The sequence below is a fragment of the Carassius auratus genome, chromosome 4 (genome assembly GCF_003368295.1).
Source record: "Carassius auratus strain Wakin chromosome 4, ASM336829v1, whole genome shotgun sequence".
Taxonomy (NCBI): domain Eukaryota; kingdom Metazoa; phylum Chordata; class Actinopteri; order Cypriniformes; family Cyprinidae; genus Carassius; species Carassius auratus.
The window spans coordinates 22,192,433-22,213,670 of record NC_039246.1 but is presented as its reverse complement, the minus strand read 5'-3'; the positions used below and the strand labels follow the sequence as shown (position 1 = coordinate 22,213,670).

General features: G+C 36.4%; 3 protein-coding genes across 3 annotated transcripts; 1 reads left to right on the top strand and 2 right to left on the bottom strand.

Annotated features, from left to right (window-relative positions):
- Positions 1 to 435: 435 nt before the first annotated feature.
- LOC113062808 (tyrosine 3-monooxygenase-like) lies at positions 436 to 4,620 on the bottom strand. Its single transcript, XM_026232801.1, has 12 exons — positions 3,882 to 4,620; positions 2,960 to 3,137; positions 2,779 to 2,867; positions 2,581 to 2,648; positions 2,386 to 2,436; positions 2,113 to 2,258; positions 1,886 to 2,021; positions 1,732 to 1,801; positions 1,495 to 1,551; positions 1,201 to 1,296; positions 895 to 1,028; positions 436 to 794 (listed from the first exon to the last, which is right to left on the bottom strand). The coding sequence occupies exons 1-12, from the start codon at positions 4,110 to 4,112 to the stop codon at positions 629 to 631; spliced, it is 1,422 nt and encodes a 473-aa protein (XP_026088586.1). The 5' UTR covers positions 4,113 to 4,620; the 3' UTR covers positions 436 to 628.
- A 500-nt stretch (positions 4,621 to 5,120) lies between these two features.
- On the bottom strand, positions 5,121 to 16,009 carry LOC113062815 (phenylalanine-4-hydroxylase). The gene is given in 14 exon segments (XM_026232815.1): positions 5,121 to 5,558; positions 6,180 to 6,295; positions 6,376 to 6,509; positions 6,726 to 6,821; positions 6,953 to 7,009; positions 7,481 to 7,550; positions 7,667 to 7,722; positions 7,724 to 7,803; positions 7,929 to 8,125; positions 9,089 to 9,156; positions 9,615 to 9,703; positions 11,441 to 11,624; positions 14,786 to 14,902; positions 15,854 to 16,009. Coding segments are annotated over 14 exon segments (1,353 nt in total). The 5' UTR covers positions 15,899 to 16,009; the 3' UTR covers positions 5,121 to 5,514.
- A 3,532-nt stretch (positions 16,010 to 19,541) lies between these two features.
- ascl1a (achaete-scute family bHLH transcription factor 1a) lies at positions 19,542 to 21,238 on the top strand. Its single transcript, XM_026232792.1, has 2 exons — positions 19,542 to 20,269; positions 20,367 to 21,238. The coding sequence occupies exon 1, from the start codon at positions 19,677 to 19,679 to the stop codon at positions 20,265 to 20,267; it is 591 nt and encodes a 196-aa protein (XP_026088577.1). The 5' UTR covers positions 19,542 to 19,676; the 3' UTR covers positions 20,268 to 20,269; positions 20,367 to 21,238.

Sequence of the window (21,238 nt, the reverse complement as noted above, 5' to 3'; positions counted from 1 at the left end):
CATAATATAAAGATTCTTTATTACTATTGTTCATCCATGGAAATATTGAGTTCCACAAAAGTTTATTTATAGCATATAGACATATAATAAACATATAGTTTATTTATAGTATAATAATATTTTATTATTATTATTTTTATTATTATTATTTTTATTTTTTCTAAAATCCTGTCAAATGTGCACAAACTACTAGCTACTACTAAATATTGTAGAAACATAATTTTCTGTAAAGTTGCTTCGTAACGATTTATTTTGTAAAAAGCGCTATACAAATAAACTTGAATTGAATAGTGGCATAAAAAGGTTCATTAGAATTTTTAAATGTTCTTCACAATAAGAAAGAAATAATTATTTTAAGAACTGTTCATCGAAAGGTTCTTTGAAGAAACAAAAATAATTATTCTATGGCATCACTGTAAAAACCATGCAGCGGTAGTCAAAATAAATATTTTTATTATTTCGGTAAACAGAACTCTGCATTACATTTAAAGGTGATACATACACACACATATACACATTTCAACACCGGACATTATGCAGTGTAATCTGCAATATTCATACACATTCAGAAAGGCTTTCAGTAAATAAATGGTTGTTATTGATGATACTGTATCTCTGATGATATGGTTTACTTCTGTCCCAGCCTCTCCAGGGCTTTATGTAAGGTCTTCAGGTCATCCCTCATCTGCGCTAAAACATTCTGGATCTTAGAAGGCTCATCCAAAACCTCCATGCTGCAAGTGTAGGGATCATATCTAATGGTGAAGGGCTTCTGTATTGTGGATGAATACTGCCTGTAGAATAACAGCAATTGCAGTCATTAATGATGCTTTCTGATCATTTGTACAACCTCAGTGAAAAGGTTTTTTACAGATTGTCTGAGAAAACACCTACCTTAGCTTGCGTTTGGCATCCTCAAAGCTTTCGGACACAAAGTAAACGGGCTGATATGACTGGTCCTGGTACGGTTGGACCGCAGTCTCAGCTGGACTGAATGGTTTGTATTGGGGCTCATTAGAAAGAGAGTACTGAAAAAAGAAAGAAAGATGCAATCCAATTAATTTCAAAGAAATGCAGTTTCTATTCATCACAGAATTCTAAAAATCACGGTTTCCTCAGAAATATTAAGTATAGCACAACTGTTTTCAACATTGATAATAATAAGAAATGTTTCATGAGCTCCATATTATTTGTTCTTACCAAAAGTTCTCCATATGAGGACAGTAGTCCAGCCCCATAGGCCTTCACTGTTCCATTTTGCTTACAGAGACCAAACTCCACTGTAAACCAGTATAGCTGTTTGGGAAATTTAGAAATGTTTTGTGAGGCTACACATATAGAATGACAGAATTTATATGTAATAGCCATTTAACCATTTGTTTTGAATTTGTAATATGAATGAAACAACACAAGGGGGCACTAAAGACTTGCTTCAATGCATTAAGCTTCAGTGAAGTATTCTCCAGCTGAATGTTTCCATTAGGATGTACTCACTGTGGACAGTTTCTCAATGTCTTCATCTGATGCTCCAAGCGAGGCAAGTCCAATCTCCTGCAATGTAAAAGGTTCAGTGTCAAATGCAACGTGTCTCACTATTTCACTCCATGGAAAAACACTGATTAAACATTTAAAAAAGACTGATCTGTATTAACAAAGCATGCAAGTTGAATGGTAGTTTCCCAGTTGAGTTAACAGTTCATTACAAGCTGATTATGTAGCACAGAAACATACCTGTGAAAACTGAGCAAATTCTTTGTCTGCAAGCATGGGAATGTGTCCAAGTAACTCGTGACAGCAGTCACTTTTTAAAGAAAAATACAGTCAAAATATTAGTCCTGTGCAATAAAAAGTTTTAAAAAATTCTGTTTTGTGTCTTTATACGTACGGTTCAGGGGAATGCATGGGAGCTGAAGGGTGACGAATGTACTGGGTACACTGGAACACCCGGAACGCTAGACTGGCTAGGAAGTCCCGAGCCGAAAGCAGCCCTGCCACTGGCCGTAACTGAAAACCTGTCCTCTCTGATCAAGAGCACACACAGGCACAGAACATAAGTCAGTGTAAATTTGCTAATTTTGCACACACAGAAATACTGTAAGCAGACCTGTTCACCTTTAAGAAATGCAGACACTTCTCCTAGCTGAGGGATCTTGTCCTCTCCATACAAACATTCACTCTCCAGCTGACCGAGGGCTTCTAGAAACTGTCTGCAGGCGTGAGTGGGGTACAGATTGCTTAGAGTCCTGTAGACCTCCCTCCTGCCTCATCACAAACAGAGCTCTTAGAATCACGCGGTCGCACTAGTCTTCTCTAAACATTTGATATGCAAATACAGACATTTAGTTGACAGCAATCAAACTCTATAAAATAACTGGGAAAACCTACCAAGTGGCAATCTCTTGTGGAGTGTATTCCACTACAGGCAAAGGGTCTCCACTACAATGACAAAAGAAAGATCAAATTTTGGCCTAAAATATATATTTTTTGTTGTAAAAAAGAATATCTGAATAGATAGCACAGTAATAATAATTGTTGCTTTTGTTGTTGTTATTTCAGATTAATTAATATCATGTGACTTACTGCTTATAGTTGAAAGCCAGTTCAGAAACTATTCCTCTTCGTTTTCTGTATTCTGGATCACTGAATCCCTAAATAATACAAGCGTTATTTTCAATGATATACCATTTGATCAGAATAATGCAAGTAGAAATAAAATTATTTAAATGTGAATGTAAATAATGTCCTATTTTAAGAAAAGCACCACGGTTTTTCACTTACAGGGTGATCCTGGTCCAGATCGGGGTCATATTTTGTTATCAGATGATTGCATTTATCTAGGTCAGAAATCTTCTTTGGAAACCAAGGAACTGTGTGTTAAAATAAAATGAAAGGAACCTTGTAAAATAGTTGAAAAGGAATGTCTGCTGTACATGTAATATGGAATGGATAAATCACCTACTCTTTTCTTCTTGCACTATTCTCACTTCATCTGCAACTCTTTTTAAGGAGTTGATGAAGATGTCAGTGTCGGAGCAGTGCACTTCACACCTCATGAAGAACTCCAGATCATCTCCACCGCTTTTCTTCGACTTCCTGCTTGGTCGACTCTCTAAATGGAGGAGTTTGGCTTCAAAAGTCTAAGTAGCAAAACCAGACAAACATTTTTATTATGTTTTCATCACAAAACATTATGTATGGCACCTGCAATGAAAAAGACATGCATAATGCATATAGAATCACAACTAAAATGTTACACAACTAAAAAAGCAGCACATGTCTGTTATGTTTTTAGTGTGTTTTATGTGTTTGTTTCCAGAATATTCTTTTTTTTTTGCTATTTTCAAATATATTTAGGATGGGGTTAATTATTTTATGCAAATATATTTGATTACCAAAATAAATCCATGCAAGTATTTAAACTGCCCATTTTGTTCTGTTGGTGTCACATTTGTAACAACAGCTCTCATTGTAGTTGACATTAATTAACACAGTTTAGGTGATAAGATTTTGAATACCTTAATTTGCAGCAAAATAAATATAGAAAGGTACTCTGGAAAAAAAACGGTATAGAAATAAGTTCCACTCAGTCAGAAATTGCTAGTAAAATATCTAAACACTTACAAAAAGAAAAGGTGAAGGTTAACTAGTCTAAAGGCTGAATTAAATGTAAACAATTTAAAGCAAAAAAAGGTAATTTCTTGTAAATGTAGGGCCTAGCTACTGTTTCCCTACACAGTCTATAAACTAAGTATACGTTTAGGGAAAAAAACCCCCAATCAAATAAATGGGAAATAATAATGGGGAAAACACCATATTGTACACCAATACACCAATACTGTAGGCTAATTTATGAGAGAAAATTATTTAAAAAAAGCACGTACCTCAAAGACTTTGCCAGCCTTGAAGAAGCCTGCGTTCTTCTCATTTCTGAGAGCAAAGAGGATGTTGAGAGTGGCTTTACCGCTCTTCTCCTCCTCAAACACGAAGCTGTCCCCGCAGCGCGAGGGCCCCGGAGATGACGAGCCGCTCTCTCTGTCGCGCCGCGCGTCCTCGATCAGACTCCGCTTTCTGCCGCTCAGCGGAATAGCCTGCACTATACTGTCCGTCTTCATCGATTCTTTGGGGAAAATAGGCCACTATATCTATAATTGCTAAATATATCCAATTAATATTTGAGTCGACACCAAATAAAGAGTCCAACTCTGTCTAAATGAGAAGAAAACTCTTTTGTTCACTGTGGGGCCAAAGCCCTACAATTTATATACAGACGTGCTGGACTTTATGTAAATGTGTTGCGTAAATGCAAGTCTAATTTTAAGCTGGGATGCGTCACGAGTTTGTGTTTTTCTTTTCCAGGCACCAAATACGAGCCGTGACACGTGACACTTCACAGGCGCTTCACAGCCAAAAGCGACAAGTTACATAAGCTAAATGCTGTTTTTTGTGAAAGGTCAGCACTAAATGAGTCTTTATTTGAAATTCATAAATAAATAATAGTGTCCTTTGTTTTTATGGGGCGTAAATGATACAAAATAATAAAATGCGGCATTGAGATTGTGCTGCTCTCCATGGTACTGAAACAGAACGCATGCTGTTCGCTTGTAAATGCAATAAATAATAATAATACATTAATATACTTTAATATAGATTTATTCTAATATTATTATTAGGCTAATATATAAATAAAAATGGCAACTTAAAAAAATATATAATACTAGTTATTTTATTTATAACAATCTTTACTGTTTTTTGAAGTACATGTGACAATGCATGCATAACATCTCAGGCTTCAGTACACCAACAGATACATGATATATGCAGTAGGCTATGTTAAATTGCATTTACAGTCAAGCAAAACTTATAAATACAAATATCTTTCGTTAAGTTTGAGTATTTCAGTAATTAAGCTTTAGTGTAATGGATCATATGAACGCATGTTTTAAACAAAAGCAGTTTATTAATGAAAATAATTCGTCTCCCAAATGCACTTGCTCAACACATGGCTTCAACAAGCCTTTGATCCCGTGATTCATTGATTGCAGCTTGTTTGAGACAATTACAGCAACATTGTTCGACAACAAGTAGCAACAGCCGAAACAAATGGTGGACGGTAGGCAATCTTTTTTTTTTTTTGTACGATTAAACTACTGAAAAAAATACAACATATAATATATAAAATAACAAATATTGCGGCAGCGGGTCTTAATGGTGCCCGAAGTTTTTTTGTATTTACATGCGATTTGTTTCGCATGGGTATTTTTTCCCGTGTTATTTCGTTATATGTCATTTAAATACGTAGTGAGTAAATATATTTGAGCTAGCAAAATTAGTCTATAAATATGTTCTACATGCAATACATAAGAACTAATTTAATATTTCATATCATGCTCTCTCTCTCTATCACAGCTTGATTAGAAAAGGTATGTTGTATATGGGCCTGAAAAGCAATACAGACGATGCTTATTTTAGCCTGTTTGATTTTCTAGCCTTTCTTCTTCATCTTCCACCATCGTTTCACTCCATCTTTCGCAGGGCATTGCACAGGATCGAGATCTCGCCTAGAAAGAAAAAAACAAAAACATAATTTTGGGATCATAATGGGATTAAATTAAAACGTACAAACCATGGTAGACAAAACGAAAAAAAAAAATTCATAAAACGGCTGGTTTAGTCACTAATCATAAGATACAATGATGGTGCATTGTATTAAAAAAAGTGTCAAATTTAAACTGTGCAGCTGGTACCCAGGGAGTTAGGCTACTATAAATCTGCCAACCCATTAAAGTTAAAAACTACAATTTAATTGCTGTAAAAAAATAAAGTACTCTGAATTGTATTATAAAATAAAAATGAGTAGAAATTACTTCAAGCTAAATTAATGGAAACAAAGTAGTAAATAACAGATTTACAGTGCTGACCATTTAAAATATGAGTGGGAAGGATTTTATTCAATTTGACCTAAAGATACTATAACAATATTATTTCTTTGTGACCAAAAAAAGTACATTTTTAGGTTACCTGACTTTTTACATTGTACATTGTAAAAATCATTAATACAACCCTCAAATGCTCCTTGCTATTGTCTTTACTTTCAGTAGACAATTCTCCTGATTTTTATTCCTAATTATTGTTTAACAGGGAAAATTCAGTTTAAGTGCAACATTATACTGAAGACACACCGCTGATGTTGTCAGCCAGGTTCTTCAGCTGCTGTGTGTTGTCCAGCATCTCGATTCTCTGTGTGTAGGCATTATAGCGCACAGAGAAAGGTCTGGGAATGGTGGAAGCAAATTTGCTGTAAAAACAAAATGAAAAAGTATATATATAACTGGAAAAATGCAGAGGGAAGGGCTGATTTAATTGTAGTCATTTTACCTGACTTTTTCTTTGGCGTCCTCGAAACTTTCAGCCACAAAGTAAACTGGCTGGAACTCTGTAATGGGATACTGCTGCAGGAAGGTCTTCTCTGGCTCGAAGGGCAGAAGTTTGGGCTTGTCCGTCAAACAGTACTGCAAGACATTAGATTAACATCTCATTCTCCACTTCAGCCTTTTGTGCATCAGTGTCATGTTTCTGCTTTTCACTCCACTAATGACACAGTAAACTCAATTGGGCTGCTAACTTCTTTTCTAAAAGCTCAAAGCAAAAAGCCAGTTGACTTTGTTGGGTTAGAGCACAGGGTATGTACTTGAAAGAAGCATTCTGAGAGGTAACAAATACAGTACCTGCAGTTCACCAAAAGAGGAGAGCAGACCAGCACCGTAAGCCTTTACTTTATCTCCTTCTTTGCACAGACCAAATTCCACAGTGAACCAGTAGACCTGCAAAAAATAAACATTATAATCATACAGCCGCTTTGAGAGAGACAAATATATCTTGCGGTTTTATAACATGACTGGCCTCAGTTAAAATGTGGAAAATGATTATTTTTGTAACCTAAAGCAATACTCACTGTGGCCAGCTTCTCTATGAACTCATCAGGGGCGCCCAAAGAAGCGAGTCCAATTTCCTGGTCAAACAGAAATCAACATTTGATATTTAATTGCTGACAAATGCACATTAGATATAAAGTCTGCAGCAGATATTCTCTAGAAACACACACACACACACAAATACAATATATTATTTGAAAATATTTACATGTATTTATATATACTATACAATAATATATTTCATATATAAACGTAACATATTTTTCTTAAATATATACATGCATGTGTGTGTATTTATATATACGTAATAATATTTATATATACTTTTATTTTGGATGCGGTTAATCATGATTAATCGTTTGACAGCACTAATATATATATATATATATATATATATATATATATATATATATATATGTATATATTATGAATTATTACTATAATTTTTTTTACAGAATTATATTATATTATATTATATTATATTATATTATATTATATTATATATTATATTATATTATATTATATTATATTATATTATATTATCAAACCTGTGAGAACTGGGCAAAACTTGGGTCAGCAAACAGTGGGACATGACCCAGCAGCTCATGACAGATGTCCCTGAGGAAACAAATACACATTTATCTTTTCCTTTGATCACTTTTCACAGTTCTGAAATATATTTGTGCCATTTATTTCAAACAAAGCTTTAACCAATTCTTGGTCTGTATACTCACGGTTCAGGTGTGTACATGGGTTTGGAGCTGTGGCGAATGTACTGTGTCGAGTGAAAACACTCGGAAGGCGAGACCAGCTAAGAAGTCACGTGAGGAGAGGAGACCGGCCACAGGTCGCAGACGAAAACCTGTGCATGCTGAGAAATCAAGAAAGGGTTGAAATATGTAGTGTAGAAGTGAAACACCAGTTTTTTATTACACACTAAAACTTCATTATACATCCCCTTCACCTGACTGTATTTGAGTTTAAAGCAGCTCTTACACTGCAGGTAGCGTGAGATGTCCTCTAGCTGCGGGATGTTGTCCTCACGGTACCCGCAGTACTTCTCCAGCAGTGGAAATACACGGTTGTGTTCACGACAGGCATGCGTCGCATACAGAGTCTTCAGCTCTCGAAAAACTGTTCCCCATGTGGCCTTCTCTTCAGCCGTGTATTCAACACGAGGAATAATCTGTCCACTAACAAAGGAGAGGGATGCTTATTTCATATTTAATAAACCATGTATTTAAATACATTTGTCTAAACAGTATACAACAAACCTAACAAACCTGATTTTGAACCTAAGTTTATTTTAAAATAACAATTTAATCATTAATAAACTTTTTTTTGTGGAAACTATGATACACTACCATTAAAAGGTTTATAGAAGTATATAAAAATGAACATAAATATAAAGCATTTATAGTAATTAAAATGATTAATAAACGAGAAACAATAATATCTGACAACAACTCCAAAAAAAAAAAAAAAAAAAAAACATATTAGAACATGTCAATGAAGAGTAATATCTTAATTATTCAACCTTTTGAACAGTAGTGAATACTCTTTTATATGGCCTAAAGGGATGTTACACCCAAATATAAAAACTTTTTCTGCTGTTTTGGACCCCATTAACTTTCATAGTATGAATAAAAATGGTTGAAATATTTTTCAAAGTATATCCTCTTGTGTTCCACAGAATAAATAACATCATACACAATTTTCTGTAAACTTTCCCTTTAAGTATAAAAAACACTTTTTAGGTCCCATTGTATTTTTATACCAAAACCATCCTAAAACAGGGCTGATTAATGAAACTAAGCATATACTCTATAGCATGTACGTCACATCTATGTCATATCAGTGATGAGTGGTGTTATTATTGATGGAGCGTGTATGTAAATGTGTGCTTCCTCAGGGGGCGTTGCATTCAACGCTCCTGCCCTTTGTAGTGGCCATGTGAATAATGCATCTCAATTATGATGACAAAGCTCCCGGCGCTCCGGACTGCACTGGGACCCTGTAATTTAGCCCTTTTGTTAGGCAGCAGGAGTAATTTTCCATAGAAAGCACAACAAAACAACAGGGAAAGCGCTAGAGGTGGGAACAATCCCTGTAGCCCATGGGAAAGTAGTACATGGGGGAGAAAGGGCAATAGTTACTGTCTGTAGTTGTAGGCAATGTCAGCAAATTCCTTCCTTCTGGCGCGGTACACGGGGTCCGTAAAGCCCTGTGAATGACAGCGATGTTAGAGTGTGAGAGAAAGTGGATCTCCAGCTAGTTCTGATCTCTCAGTAGCCTTTGACAGTGTTACTCAGTCTCGTAGAGGAGACTCATTCAAATGAGGCCTTTGTAGAGTGTTTGCTGCTCATGATGAATGCATTTCAGTTTAATGACGGCTGGAAAGGGGCAATTATTTATAATTACAGGGGCTCAATTAAAGCGATGACATCAATTTGAGAGCCCCCGCCCGTTTCCATTAGAATAGAGACTGATGCAGATCCTGACTGTGGGCTTTTAGTGTCGCATGGACCAACTGTGCATCTTTCAAAATACACCCACCCACACACACGCATGCGTTTGAAATAAAAATGAAGAAGTTTCCTCTCACGCTCACTTTCGCTCTTTTCTCTGATCATACAGATGGTCACTTCAAACACACACACACACACACACATAGTGTCTTACAGGATGGTCTGCATCCAGCTCGGAACCGTAACTGAGAATCTGATTGGCAAAACGATCCAAGTCCTGGATGTCATTGGGGAACCATGGAACTTTTGATGAAAGGGAAAGAAGGAAAAATGTTTATGGTTAATGATTAAATAATGTCTTACATAATCCATACAATTTAAGCCCTGTTGACAACATTATTTTTCATATAGTGTGTTTATCCTTGTAAAAAAAAAAATTGACTGTTAAAAAAAGTTAATTTTAACAATTTTAAATTATATATAAACAGAAAGAATAAACAGAATGCAATGTTTTCAGATTCATAATTGCATTTTAATTAAATGAAAATGTATTATTGTTCAAATGTATATTAAATTACTTCTACTATTTCGAATATGGTTAAAGTGTACGATTGAATGTATTGCAACCATTTATATTAAACTAAAATACACTTGATTTAAGATATACTTCATTTATGTCAATTATTTTACGTTTATTTGTATCTAAATACATTTTTAGTTACACGTGTAAATATGAAGATACAGTTTAGCACATTTATAATATTTTAAGTTTTTATGTAATACTATAATGTAATCTAAATTTAATGTAATTATACATGTCAGTTAAAATGATCATCAAGTAATCTACTTTAGTATGCTAGTCGACACATTAAAACAAGTCTACTTTTGTAAATATACAACAAAATATTTTTAAAAAGTCCTTTGAAGTAAAACTTTGACATTATTACAAACTGATGAAAGTATTCTCTCTTTATACAAATATGTGGCCTTTTACAATACAAGCACAATTTTTAAAATATACTTTTAAGACTTAAATACGCTACAAGTGCACACTCATTACTCAGGGTATAGTAATGCACTTACAGTGTAAATCTTTGGGGCAATGCATTTTTATGAGAACAAATGCTAACTTTTCAAACAACTTTACAACTCAATTAACACATTTCTGAATATAAGAAATTATATAAGTGCCGTCCTCCTCTTTTAAACCTTCCAGAATTACTTGAACTTAGATTTATATGAAAAGTATTTAAGAGTTTCCTATAATGTTTCCTATAATGTTTCTATAATGTTTCCATTCTCTTTATTAAATTGAGATTAATGTACTAAGTTCTAAATATGTGAACTTGTTAATATCGAATGCTGTGTTCGCTAATGCTGGCATGCTAACAAAGATGGATGACACAGTAGTAAACAGAAAGCATTGTGTGGCGAATGAGCCAGAGGGTGACAGCGCAGTCCTGGCTATGAGGCTACATCTTGCTCTACAGCAGCTAGATTTATGAGAGTTAAAGCACTTTGGAGGTCCAGCCATCAGTACAGAGTTCAGCAACCAGCCTGGGGCGGTCTGAACAAAAGGCCAAGAACTGAAGACCCTGACTGGTTTTTCTCATCGGCCATAAATATCCATAAATGTCCCCTGCTCTGTGTTTTCTTATTGTGTAAGGGGGAAATTGTAATGGGGTCTGTTGGTCTGTCAGTCTTTGTACTGAACTTTGACCCCCACCCTGCTGAACTGACTCTTGAATAGAAACAAGACATTTCAGTCTATCTCTAAGAGTCTGTTTGTCCTCAAAAACTAAACTAATGAAATTCTGGAAACAACCATATGAGAGGACGAGTGCAAAGGCCTTTGTCATCCATCTCCACGATGACATTTATGAAGTCTTACAACATGTGTTCTATTTCTGTTCCTCATATTCTAAGCCATCCTGCTCTCACTCTCTTGTTGTGTTTCTGTCTGACCTTGAAATGCTGTAGCAGCTTTTGATTTCTGTTCTTGTAGGGAGCGATGATTTGTTCATCAGACTGTTGTCTCACCTGTGTCTTTCTGTTTGTTGCGAGACAGCTCATGAACTTGGCCACTGATCTGGGTGCGCAGACTATCAACAACTTCATCTAGAGCTTTAGAGGAGGCCTGATCCACACTGATGAAGAACTCATATTCTTCTTTGTTGTCGCGTGCTGGACGGGACTCAATGTGGGTCAGGTTAATGCCTTTGTCCTGCAAAGTACATAGATGTAACATACATGTACACAAAGCTGCATTATATTACATTATCTATCTATCTATTTGGATATTTTTGACCCTGGACCACAAAACCAGCAATAATATGGATCGTAGGACAAATATTTGGTGGAGATACAAATATTTGAAAAACTGGAATCTGAGGTTGAAAAAAAAACAAAAAGGTAAATTTTCTTTAAAGTCTTTAAAGTTGTCCAAATTAAGTCCTGATTAATGCATATTACTAATCCAAAATTAAGTTTTGATTTATTTACGGTAGGTAATTTACAAAATGTCTTCATGGAACATGATCTTTGCTTAATATCCTAATGATTTTTGGCATAAAAGAAAAATCTATAATTTTGAACCATGCAATGTATTTTTGGCTATGGTTACAAATGTGTAAACACTAGGTGGCACTCCAGGACAATCCTTCTAACAAAAAAAAAATTATAATAATAAAACAAAAAATAATAATATACAGCACTGAGGGAAAAATCCACTCCAGACTGAGTGATCCAATTTAATAACACTTTAATAAAAGTGTTATAAAATTTCACAGACCCCTAATTAGAAGATTAAATGATATTTAATTAAATGTATCATGAACATGACATGATTAAGAGCATTTGATAATCATCTTTTATGTGGTACTCTCTTTTCTAATTAAAGTAACATTTAATACATTATTGTAGTGCATCAGTGACCACATTCACATTGTGGCAGCAACTGAGAATCACGTGTGCAGCTTTTCTTCGGCCAACGGGAGAGTGGGAGTTTTTGCATAGTTATGTTCAAATTGTACTGTTTCAACCAAAGCATGCTTAAATTTATGTGTTTTTACACACAGAGAGGGAGGACACCCACTGCTGTTTGCTATAGGCCTGCAGAGGAGGCGGATGGGGTTTACAATGTCTTAGACCTTCTCTGGTCCTTTTTCAATATCTTCCCTCTCTGTCGCATGCGGTGCTGATTGACTCCATATGGATTTGCATCCTTTAACTTTCAAAAAAACAACACAGCAGAGATTTACTGCATCATTTTTCTGCACGCTTGGCATTTTTTGCAGCGCTGGGTTCATATAATTGTCCTCAGTGTCAACGGGTTCAGTCAGAACAGTCAATGTTTCAAATGTCTGTATATGTTTTTTATATGTACAATGTTACAAAACCTCTGTTAATCTTATAATATTTGCTTTTCTGTTTGTTTACTTCTGGTTTGCATTTTATACTGCCTTGGCAAGGTATTAATCGTAACGACTTGCATTATATTAATTATTAATTAATGAATGAATGTTCTATTTAAATTGAATTAATTATGAATATATAATTAGATATGCTGTTGGAGCTGGATAGCTAATTCACAATAATAGCCCTTATTCATATATCTATAATCATCAATTATTGTTGCTTTCAGTCTTTCAAAAACATAATTTCCCCAAATAGTAAACATTCAGTGTGTGCTGCAGGAAATAGCTTTAAATTGGGTTAAAATGAAGCTGGAAAGTGTGTGCGGGGTATCCGGACTGAGGGTTGGAGTAGGGGGTGTTTTTATGGGGTGTTTTAAAGGGGGTGGAGTAGGATGGTATGGCAGAGCCAATCAGAATCCACAGGCTGAGCTTTAATCTTTATAGCGGCTTTAGGGGGTGCATGGTTGGCACACATCCATTAATGACTTGCACGAAAGCATCAGAGATTTTAGGCTCATTTGTTTGGTTGCTGAGTTTCAGGAAAGCACAGCATATATTGATCCGCAACATGTTGTGCTTATGTAATAATTTCCATATAATCAGTAAATGAAATCTCTACCTGGAAGCACGCTTCACTGCACGTAGGCAGTAGAAAAGTAAACATCCCGAAAAAAAAAATCAACTGAACTTTAATACAAGAACTTTGGAGATGATTCAAGAAATCTTGGCACTATACAAGACACGTGCACCATGCACCTTTCAACTCAAAGCACTATTCTGGTTGATATTACTGATTTTTCTATATGCTTGCCAAGGACAGGACACACTGTTGTGTTTTCAGTGGCTTTAAGCTTTGTCTTGCCCTTTTTAGTTTATTTACATTTACTGAATTCATACCAAAAAAGAAATTATACAAAACTAAACTTCAGGGTCAGTAAAATGCATTTCATGTATTTTGCTAAGGCTGCTTTCATTTAATCAAAAACACAGTAATATTGTGAAATAGCACTGTAATTTATTTATAATAACTATTTTCAATTATTTTACAATTTTATTATTTTCTATGATGACAAAGCTACATTTTCATCAACTGTTATCCCAGTCTTCAGTGTTACATGATCATTTAGAAATCAAATAATTTGCTAAATCAGTGCTCAAGAATCCTTTCTTATTATTATCACAGATGAAAATTTTAATAAATTGTAAAATACATAATACATTTTTCCGGATTCATTTATAATTGTAACAGCTTTAAAATTGACTTTTTCAATAATTGAATGCCTCCTTGCTGAATAAAATTATTTCTTTATTTCCATTTTTTTTCAATGAATCTCCCTCTCCTGAGATATTATCTTACAGCATTCATACCTCAGCTTAAATTAATATGCCATGTTTTCATAGCTGACAGAAGCTTTATGGTTCATTTAGATTTTATTTTTCTTCTTCTGGCACACAGTGGCACAAAAGCACCTTTAAAGACAAGTTCATTGCTTTTCATTGCTCCTATATATGTATATGCAAAATATGTATTCTTTCTCCGTGCTACAAAATTATTTACATGCTGAAGCTGGTTGAAAATCTCTCTCTCTCTCTCTCTATTTTCTTCTCTGTATATACTATATATATATATATATATATATATATATATATATCATATCACATTGCTGTGTGGTAAACATTTCTTTGCTTTTAAATCAACTTAGGCAGGTCACAAATTTCATTAATTCTGCTGAAGTTGCAACATGTGCACAGGATTATCGAATAATGCTGTTCAGTGTTTTGCATTTCTACAAATGTCTCACTATCATCCTCTGTCCTTAAAACTCACGTTTTGGTTTTAAAGAAATGCCAGTGTATATTAGAGAGATGTAGGAGAAACAGCGAAAAATGGATAGACGTACAACCATACAAAGAGACACTGAAAAGGGGCAAATTATGTCATTCAAATGTTTTTTGTCAAGACACTAACCTCAAATAGTCTTAGAGCTTTTACAAGAGCGCCAACTTCCTGCTTCAGAGAGAAGATGCAGGACACCACTCCTGTTTTGTTTAACGGTTCTTCCAGGTAGGATGAGGTCAGAGAGCCCTGTTAAACAAACAAACGTTGAGACACTCAAACAGTGGCACTCATCATCAAACATGCATGAAATGAGTACAGAAAAGTCATTTAATTGATTTTATTTAATATTTAAAGTAATTTAATTGATTTTTAAGGGCTTTGTACTTGATTAATTGAATCAGTATCCACATTTTTTTCTTTGGTCTTTGAAATGAACATTAGTTAATCTTTTCCCATAGTGCCCAGGGACCCTCAATGACCCCTCTCTGTCTGAATCCAATCACTGCCCGTATTTTTTTTTGGATGCAACGCTCTCTGTTACACATTAGCAAATGACTTTAGACTTTAGACTTTAAAACTCTCAAGTCACACTCACATTCCTATAAACCTACATTCCTGTGAGTCAGGTATCAGTATCATAATGTTCACCCCTATTTTGGCACCCTTATTTTGCCATAATACTTTTTAAGGAACAAAAAGTAATATAAAATGTACCTCAGGACATCCAAAATATAAAAGTAAAAAAGCCAACAATTACTGTATTGTAGCATCAGATCAATATTTCTGTTTGCGTACAATTATATCCGTTTTAACAAATTAGCAGCCTAACTGTTCTCTGGAGTCTTCCAGCTGATGCTATACTGTGTCAGCCTTCATTTTGTGGTCTGAAAAGAAATTTCCAGTTAGGTCTAACAAAAATGAGAATGAGCTGGGTTGTCACTGACCAATTTTAGGACCACACAGAAGTTTCATTTGGACTTTTCTGCAGTAGCTATACATTGGCCCATCCAGGTCTAATTTGCATCGTAGTCTACATGTCTTTGTTCTTGTTTTGTCTAATGTTGGGGGAATGGTATTAAATTACATGCTTTAAACATGTAATATGATATAAAAAAACAAGCATCAATTTTATAAGTAGCCTATTAATTAAATATATTGCAATATAATGACAATCATTTTAGAGTGAAGTTTGTTCACCTTCCTCTCCAGATCCCCGTTCATCTGTCTGAGACCTGCGTCCATTCTTGCTTCAGTCCTCAGGTGATGTTGATTTGCTGGATGCTTCTATGCTCTTTGTGCTACCCATCCAAAACTCCTGGCATTTAAAAGTACCACGTGACACCACACCCCCTGGAACGTCCCGTGTGCGTGTCACGCGACGAGATGCCCATAAACCCCTGGGATATTTGGAAGCTGCCACCACAGCCCATCTGGTTTGTGTTGTCCAGTAAGAAAGAGTTTGCAGGGGGAGTTTTGAAGTTCAAAGTCAGCATTTCGTAACGTTTGCTTAACCGTTTTGTTTGTCTTCTTACTTGATGTAATATTTGTATTAGTAAATTACTAAAATAATTTATTTAATATATGTATATTTTTTTGTAAAGTAGAAGGGATTGAGTGTTCAAAATTTTAAAAACATGCGGGATCCCGTTATAAATAATCATCAATATCTATATGTTGATGTTCTGTTTATGACCACACGATGGCGCCAAATTACATATAAATGAACTGGGACTGGGTCCATACAATAGACGGTATAAAAACAATATGTGTGCGAATTGTGCTGTGTCAAAATTATACAATGATACACTGATTTCAAAGTGGTATACTTTTAAGGGATTATTTATTTATTTTCCCTGGCTTAATCTGTTGAAGTTGGAAAAATGTTAGTTGGCGCCACTAGCACAGCTAGCTAAGCATAAATTAGGCCTATGTCAAAAAATTTCTAAAACAAACACTAACATTATTATTATTTATTTGTGACTTCCTTGTCCTGTTGTAAGCTACTGTGTCACAACAGAAACGTGGAAGTAGTGTATGATAGTGTTTGGTAGTTTGATAGTGACTTACTGCAATATCAGCAGGTTTGTCATCAGGTACTGTTACAAAAAAGGCTTCTACTAATTTAACTTTTATAGTAAATGAAACGTTTTTCAAATGCCAGCCAAATATGTAGGCCTACTCGTATATACTTCCCTACTTTTTCTTTTATTTTGATGACCGTTGTGTTGTTCAAGTCTTAATTAGGGGGACAAACACTCCTGACAAGTTTTATTAATATAGACAGTGTAGTGTGCATTTAGCTTATAAACCAAGCAAATGTGTTCTTTTATCCATATCTTTATTCGTGTTAAATTAAATCACTCCTGTCTGTACACACACCTTATGTTAAGGCTTGTTCAAACCATTCACGACTTTTCCACCAGATAGCAGTAGATGTCTATTCAATTCACGAACCTTCTATTCCATTCAAAACACATTTTCTTTAATGTAGGCTTACTGTACATAAGCTAACCATTTAAATTGCCAGAGATAAGTAGGGCTACAGTAAAAGTACACAAATTCCACAAACTGAACAAAAACCTACAATAGAAATGGTTTTACCCTGATATTAGATATTTTGTGATCACTGGATATGATAATATGAGAATATTGTACCTGGATGTCTGTTTACACAGAGAGTTTAGGCTCATGACCAAACCTCTATGTGATCTATGAAGAGCTGATGTCCAAACAAAGTGCACAACAGCAAAGACTCGTCTCAAATGAACACCTGGACATCGGTCCCCCTCCAACACCTGCAGATGTTTTCAGGTAAGGTAATGTTAAAGTAAAGAAAAAAATCAACAGCTGATATGACCAACTCAGCCTTTGCTTTAAAGGGGAGCTTCTTGAAGTGTGTTTACTTCGAGGGGTCTAAAACAAAGCGGGAAATCTTTATTTAGTATAAGATAAATACCGGCAGGGCTAAAATGGGACAGTTCCTAGTCATTTGCATTGTTTTACAGTGCAATACCAAATTATTTAGCCCCATCCATGGAACCTTTCCACTGCACAAACGGCTCTTTATAGTAAATAAATGGTTCGTCAGGTCATTATACTGTTCTTCACAATAAGAAGCCACAATGGTTATCCACTGCAAAAATCCTAACAGTTAACAAGGAACCAGCGATGTTCAGTTCATTCACGAATATGACTGCGCCAACGCGCTCTCATCCACTAATGCATGGAAATAGCAGTGCATAAACGCCACGCACATGCTTTCAAAAGCGAACCAATGAATAGTCATTGAAATTATCAAACAAAAAGAAAACTACTTTACAACGTAGGTTTAACAGCTAATAAATTGAAATATAATCCTGCATATCAAACCCGGGCTTATTGGAGAAAACAAACGGCTTTGTGTGGATTTGTTTTGTTTTTATTATTTTACAGCAGCTCGCGGAGTTAAGACAGGCAGAGGTGTTTCAATAGAAGTTCAGACGCCCAGATGTCATATTAATTATTACACTCGGGAATGACTGGAACCTTCCCTCAGCCCAGAGTATCATGAAAGAAAGAGGGGCTTACAAAACGCTAATTGGACTCTGCAAATGCACTGACAGAGCATGGTGGATATGTTTCAGAGAGTCCCAGCCGGAGTGAATAGAACCCACGCTTCTTTTCTAAACGCCCTTGCTGCGCTAAAAAAGGAGAAGGGGGAAAAAGAGAGAGGGAGAGAAAGGAAAGTTGGAGGGGGCTGGGTGCTTGAATGCTGGCCTGATCTTGAATGCCTCAGCCAGCAAAGAGAAATTACACAATTTATTGCCCCACTCCCTCTCCTCTCCACTCCACATGCATCGCGCGCACACACAAAACTGGAGCAGGCAAAGTCATTCAAACAAAGTTGGTTGAAAGCAATGTGCCATTATCGTGCGCCATGAAAGAGGCGAAATTAATCGAGAGATATACTGGAAGTAAATAGAGTGAATAAGGTGTCAGGAGCTTTTCTTAATGCGCGTCCGCAAAATAACCCATCCGTTCCGCCTTTCCAGCTGTGATGATTTCTAATAATGACTAGCCAAATTCATCTCGCCCGGACAAAGATTCCCTGTGTGGAACAATATCACATGGCTGTAACGCGTTAACAGTATAACAATTACTGTGACGAGTGTGAATTCATAACCAAGCTACACCTCAGTCCAATGAAAGCAAAGTGCTTTGAATGAGTTTATTTACTCTTGAATGGATTCGTCTTAACCACAACAACGGTTACAAATTATTTGCTATATTTGCTTAAGATCTGATTTATTTGATAAGTAGAAAGTTTACTACAGCAGGATTCGTATGTGATTAAATAATGGTAAACTATGTTGATTTCAAACACTTAGAACCCTCTGTCCTATAAATACAGTTGTTTTCTATTATTTAATGCTGTTTAATGGCAGATTTAATTGTGAAAACTACTCTTCTTTATTCACGAGACTTCATTCATAAACAACTTTTTTTCATGGTCTTTAGCAGCAAATACAGTCAACATGCATTGTTCTTATATTTTACTCAAGTATTTTCCCGTGATTTAAGGCGACTAATCTTAAGTTTCATTATTCGTTTCTCATAGTGCCTAAAGAAAGATCGAAGCGCACCGTTATTAAGTTTTACATGGTCACAGGATGCCTTTATTGCCTCTCGAAGCTGAGTGTGTGCGTGTGTTTGTTTTCCAACAAACACTTGTCATAACCGAAAAACACCTCTAGTCATTCTTTACGAGAAGTTGTTTACTCAGTGGCAGGAGCGGCACGCGCCCGGCGTACGCAACGCAAGTGCATCTCAGGGGGCGTGGTCAGGAGGAACGCGCGGCGGGCCGCCGGCGGATTGAAAAGGCCGCGCTGTTTCCAACTCACAACTCAGATCAGGTCGAGAGTCCGGAGCATCCCTGCCCATTGAAGCCACACGTGAACGCCACGAGCAAGACGCACTGCCACCGGGCATCCCAAAGAAAACTTTTGTGCTTTTCTTCGCTCCTTTTTTCCCCCTCCGCGAAATGGACATCACTGCCAAGATGGAAATAAGCGTAAACCAGCAGCAGTTCATGCCACCTGCATGCTTTTTTGCATCTCAGAGCATCCAACTCAGTCCGACCGACAGCCAGTGCAGCAACAAGTCCGGGTCGAAGCAGACGAAGAGGCAGCGCTCATCCTCTCCGGAGCTGCTCCGGTGCAAAAGGAGGCTCAACTTCGCCGGCTTCGGGTACAGCTTGCCCCAGCAGCAGCCGCACGCGGTGGCCAGGCGGAACGAGAGAGAACGCAACCGGGTAAAGCTGGTGAACAACGGGTTTGCTACTCTCCGCGAACACGTCCCCAACGGAGCGGCGAACAAGAAGATGAGCAAAGTGGAGACGCTGCGCTCGGCTGTGGAGTACATCCGCGCGCTCCAGCAGCTGTTGGACGAGCATGACGCGGTGAGCGCGGCGTTCCAGTCCGGCGTCCTGTCACCCACCATCTCCCAAAACTACTCTAATGACATGAACTCTATGGCCGGTTCGCCCGTGTCCTCTTACTCCTCAGATGAGGGCTCCTACGACCCTCTGAGTCCAGAAGAACAAGAGCTCCTGGACTTCACCAACTGGTTTTGAAGGTTCGTATGAATTCAAATAATCTTTATCGCCACTATAATTGTGTTTTTACGATTCTGCTGTTTATGCAAGATACTCACCATGTCCCTTTCTCTTTAGGAAATACCTAAAAATCGCAGCACTCGCTTGGGAGGAACTCGGATGACCTCCAAGAACATAAAGCACTGCGTTTGCGCTGCAGCCCGGTTCGGGTAGACTCGAATCCACACCCAGAGATGGCCCATACAAACCGGCAAACCACGGGTCCCGAGTCTCAAACAGCCAAAGGACTAAAAGGGAAGCGCGGGAGACCAGTCCTTCCAGCGCATTCGTCCAAGAAATCTATTTTTAAAATGACTTTCCACGAAACTGTGGCATATATAGGCTATATAAAAAAACAACAACAATAAGAAAACGTTGTTCTTTTACCTGTATGCCAATGTAATCAAAGAAGGTTTGCCCTGATTGACCCCTCTCACAACTTTTACATGCTTCCAACTTGGCGAATTTTATTATATGAAGTTATATTTGTATAAAACATGTTGTTGTTGTTTTTTGTAAATATATTAAGCTATTTTTGTATGTAAGAGATTTATAGATGTTTTTGTACGCATTCATTTTAATATGTATCTATTTTTGACCTATAGCCTGTTGTAAATTGCTCATTACCTCTCGCCTATTCAGACTTACAGTCTCAAATGCATCGCAGAAGGCAATACTCTTTACCGTCTTGAAGGTTTTAGAGGAGTTTAAGAGTTTAAATTTCAACACCAACGTGTCTTATTTAATAGGAATAATAATTGCAATGGTAATATGACTCGGAGTGATCAAAGGTTATGCAGCTATTGTCCAAACGGAGGTGTTTTGTGTCTCCACACTGCCTGTTCCACTTTGCCTTTACAATGCTGGGTTTTGCATCTCAGAAAAGAAGAATATGCCTTATCTACATATTTTCTACAGTTTAGTCTCATAATAAAAGTTTCTAAAAGAAA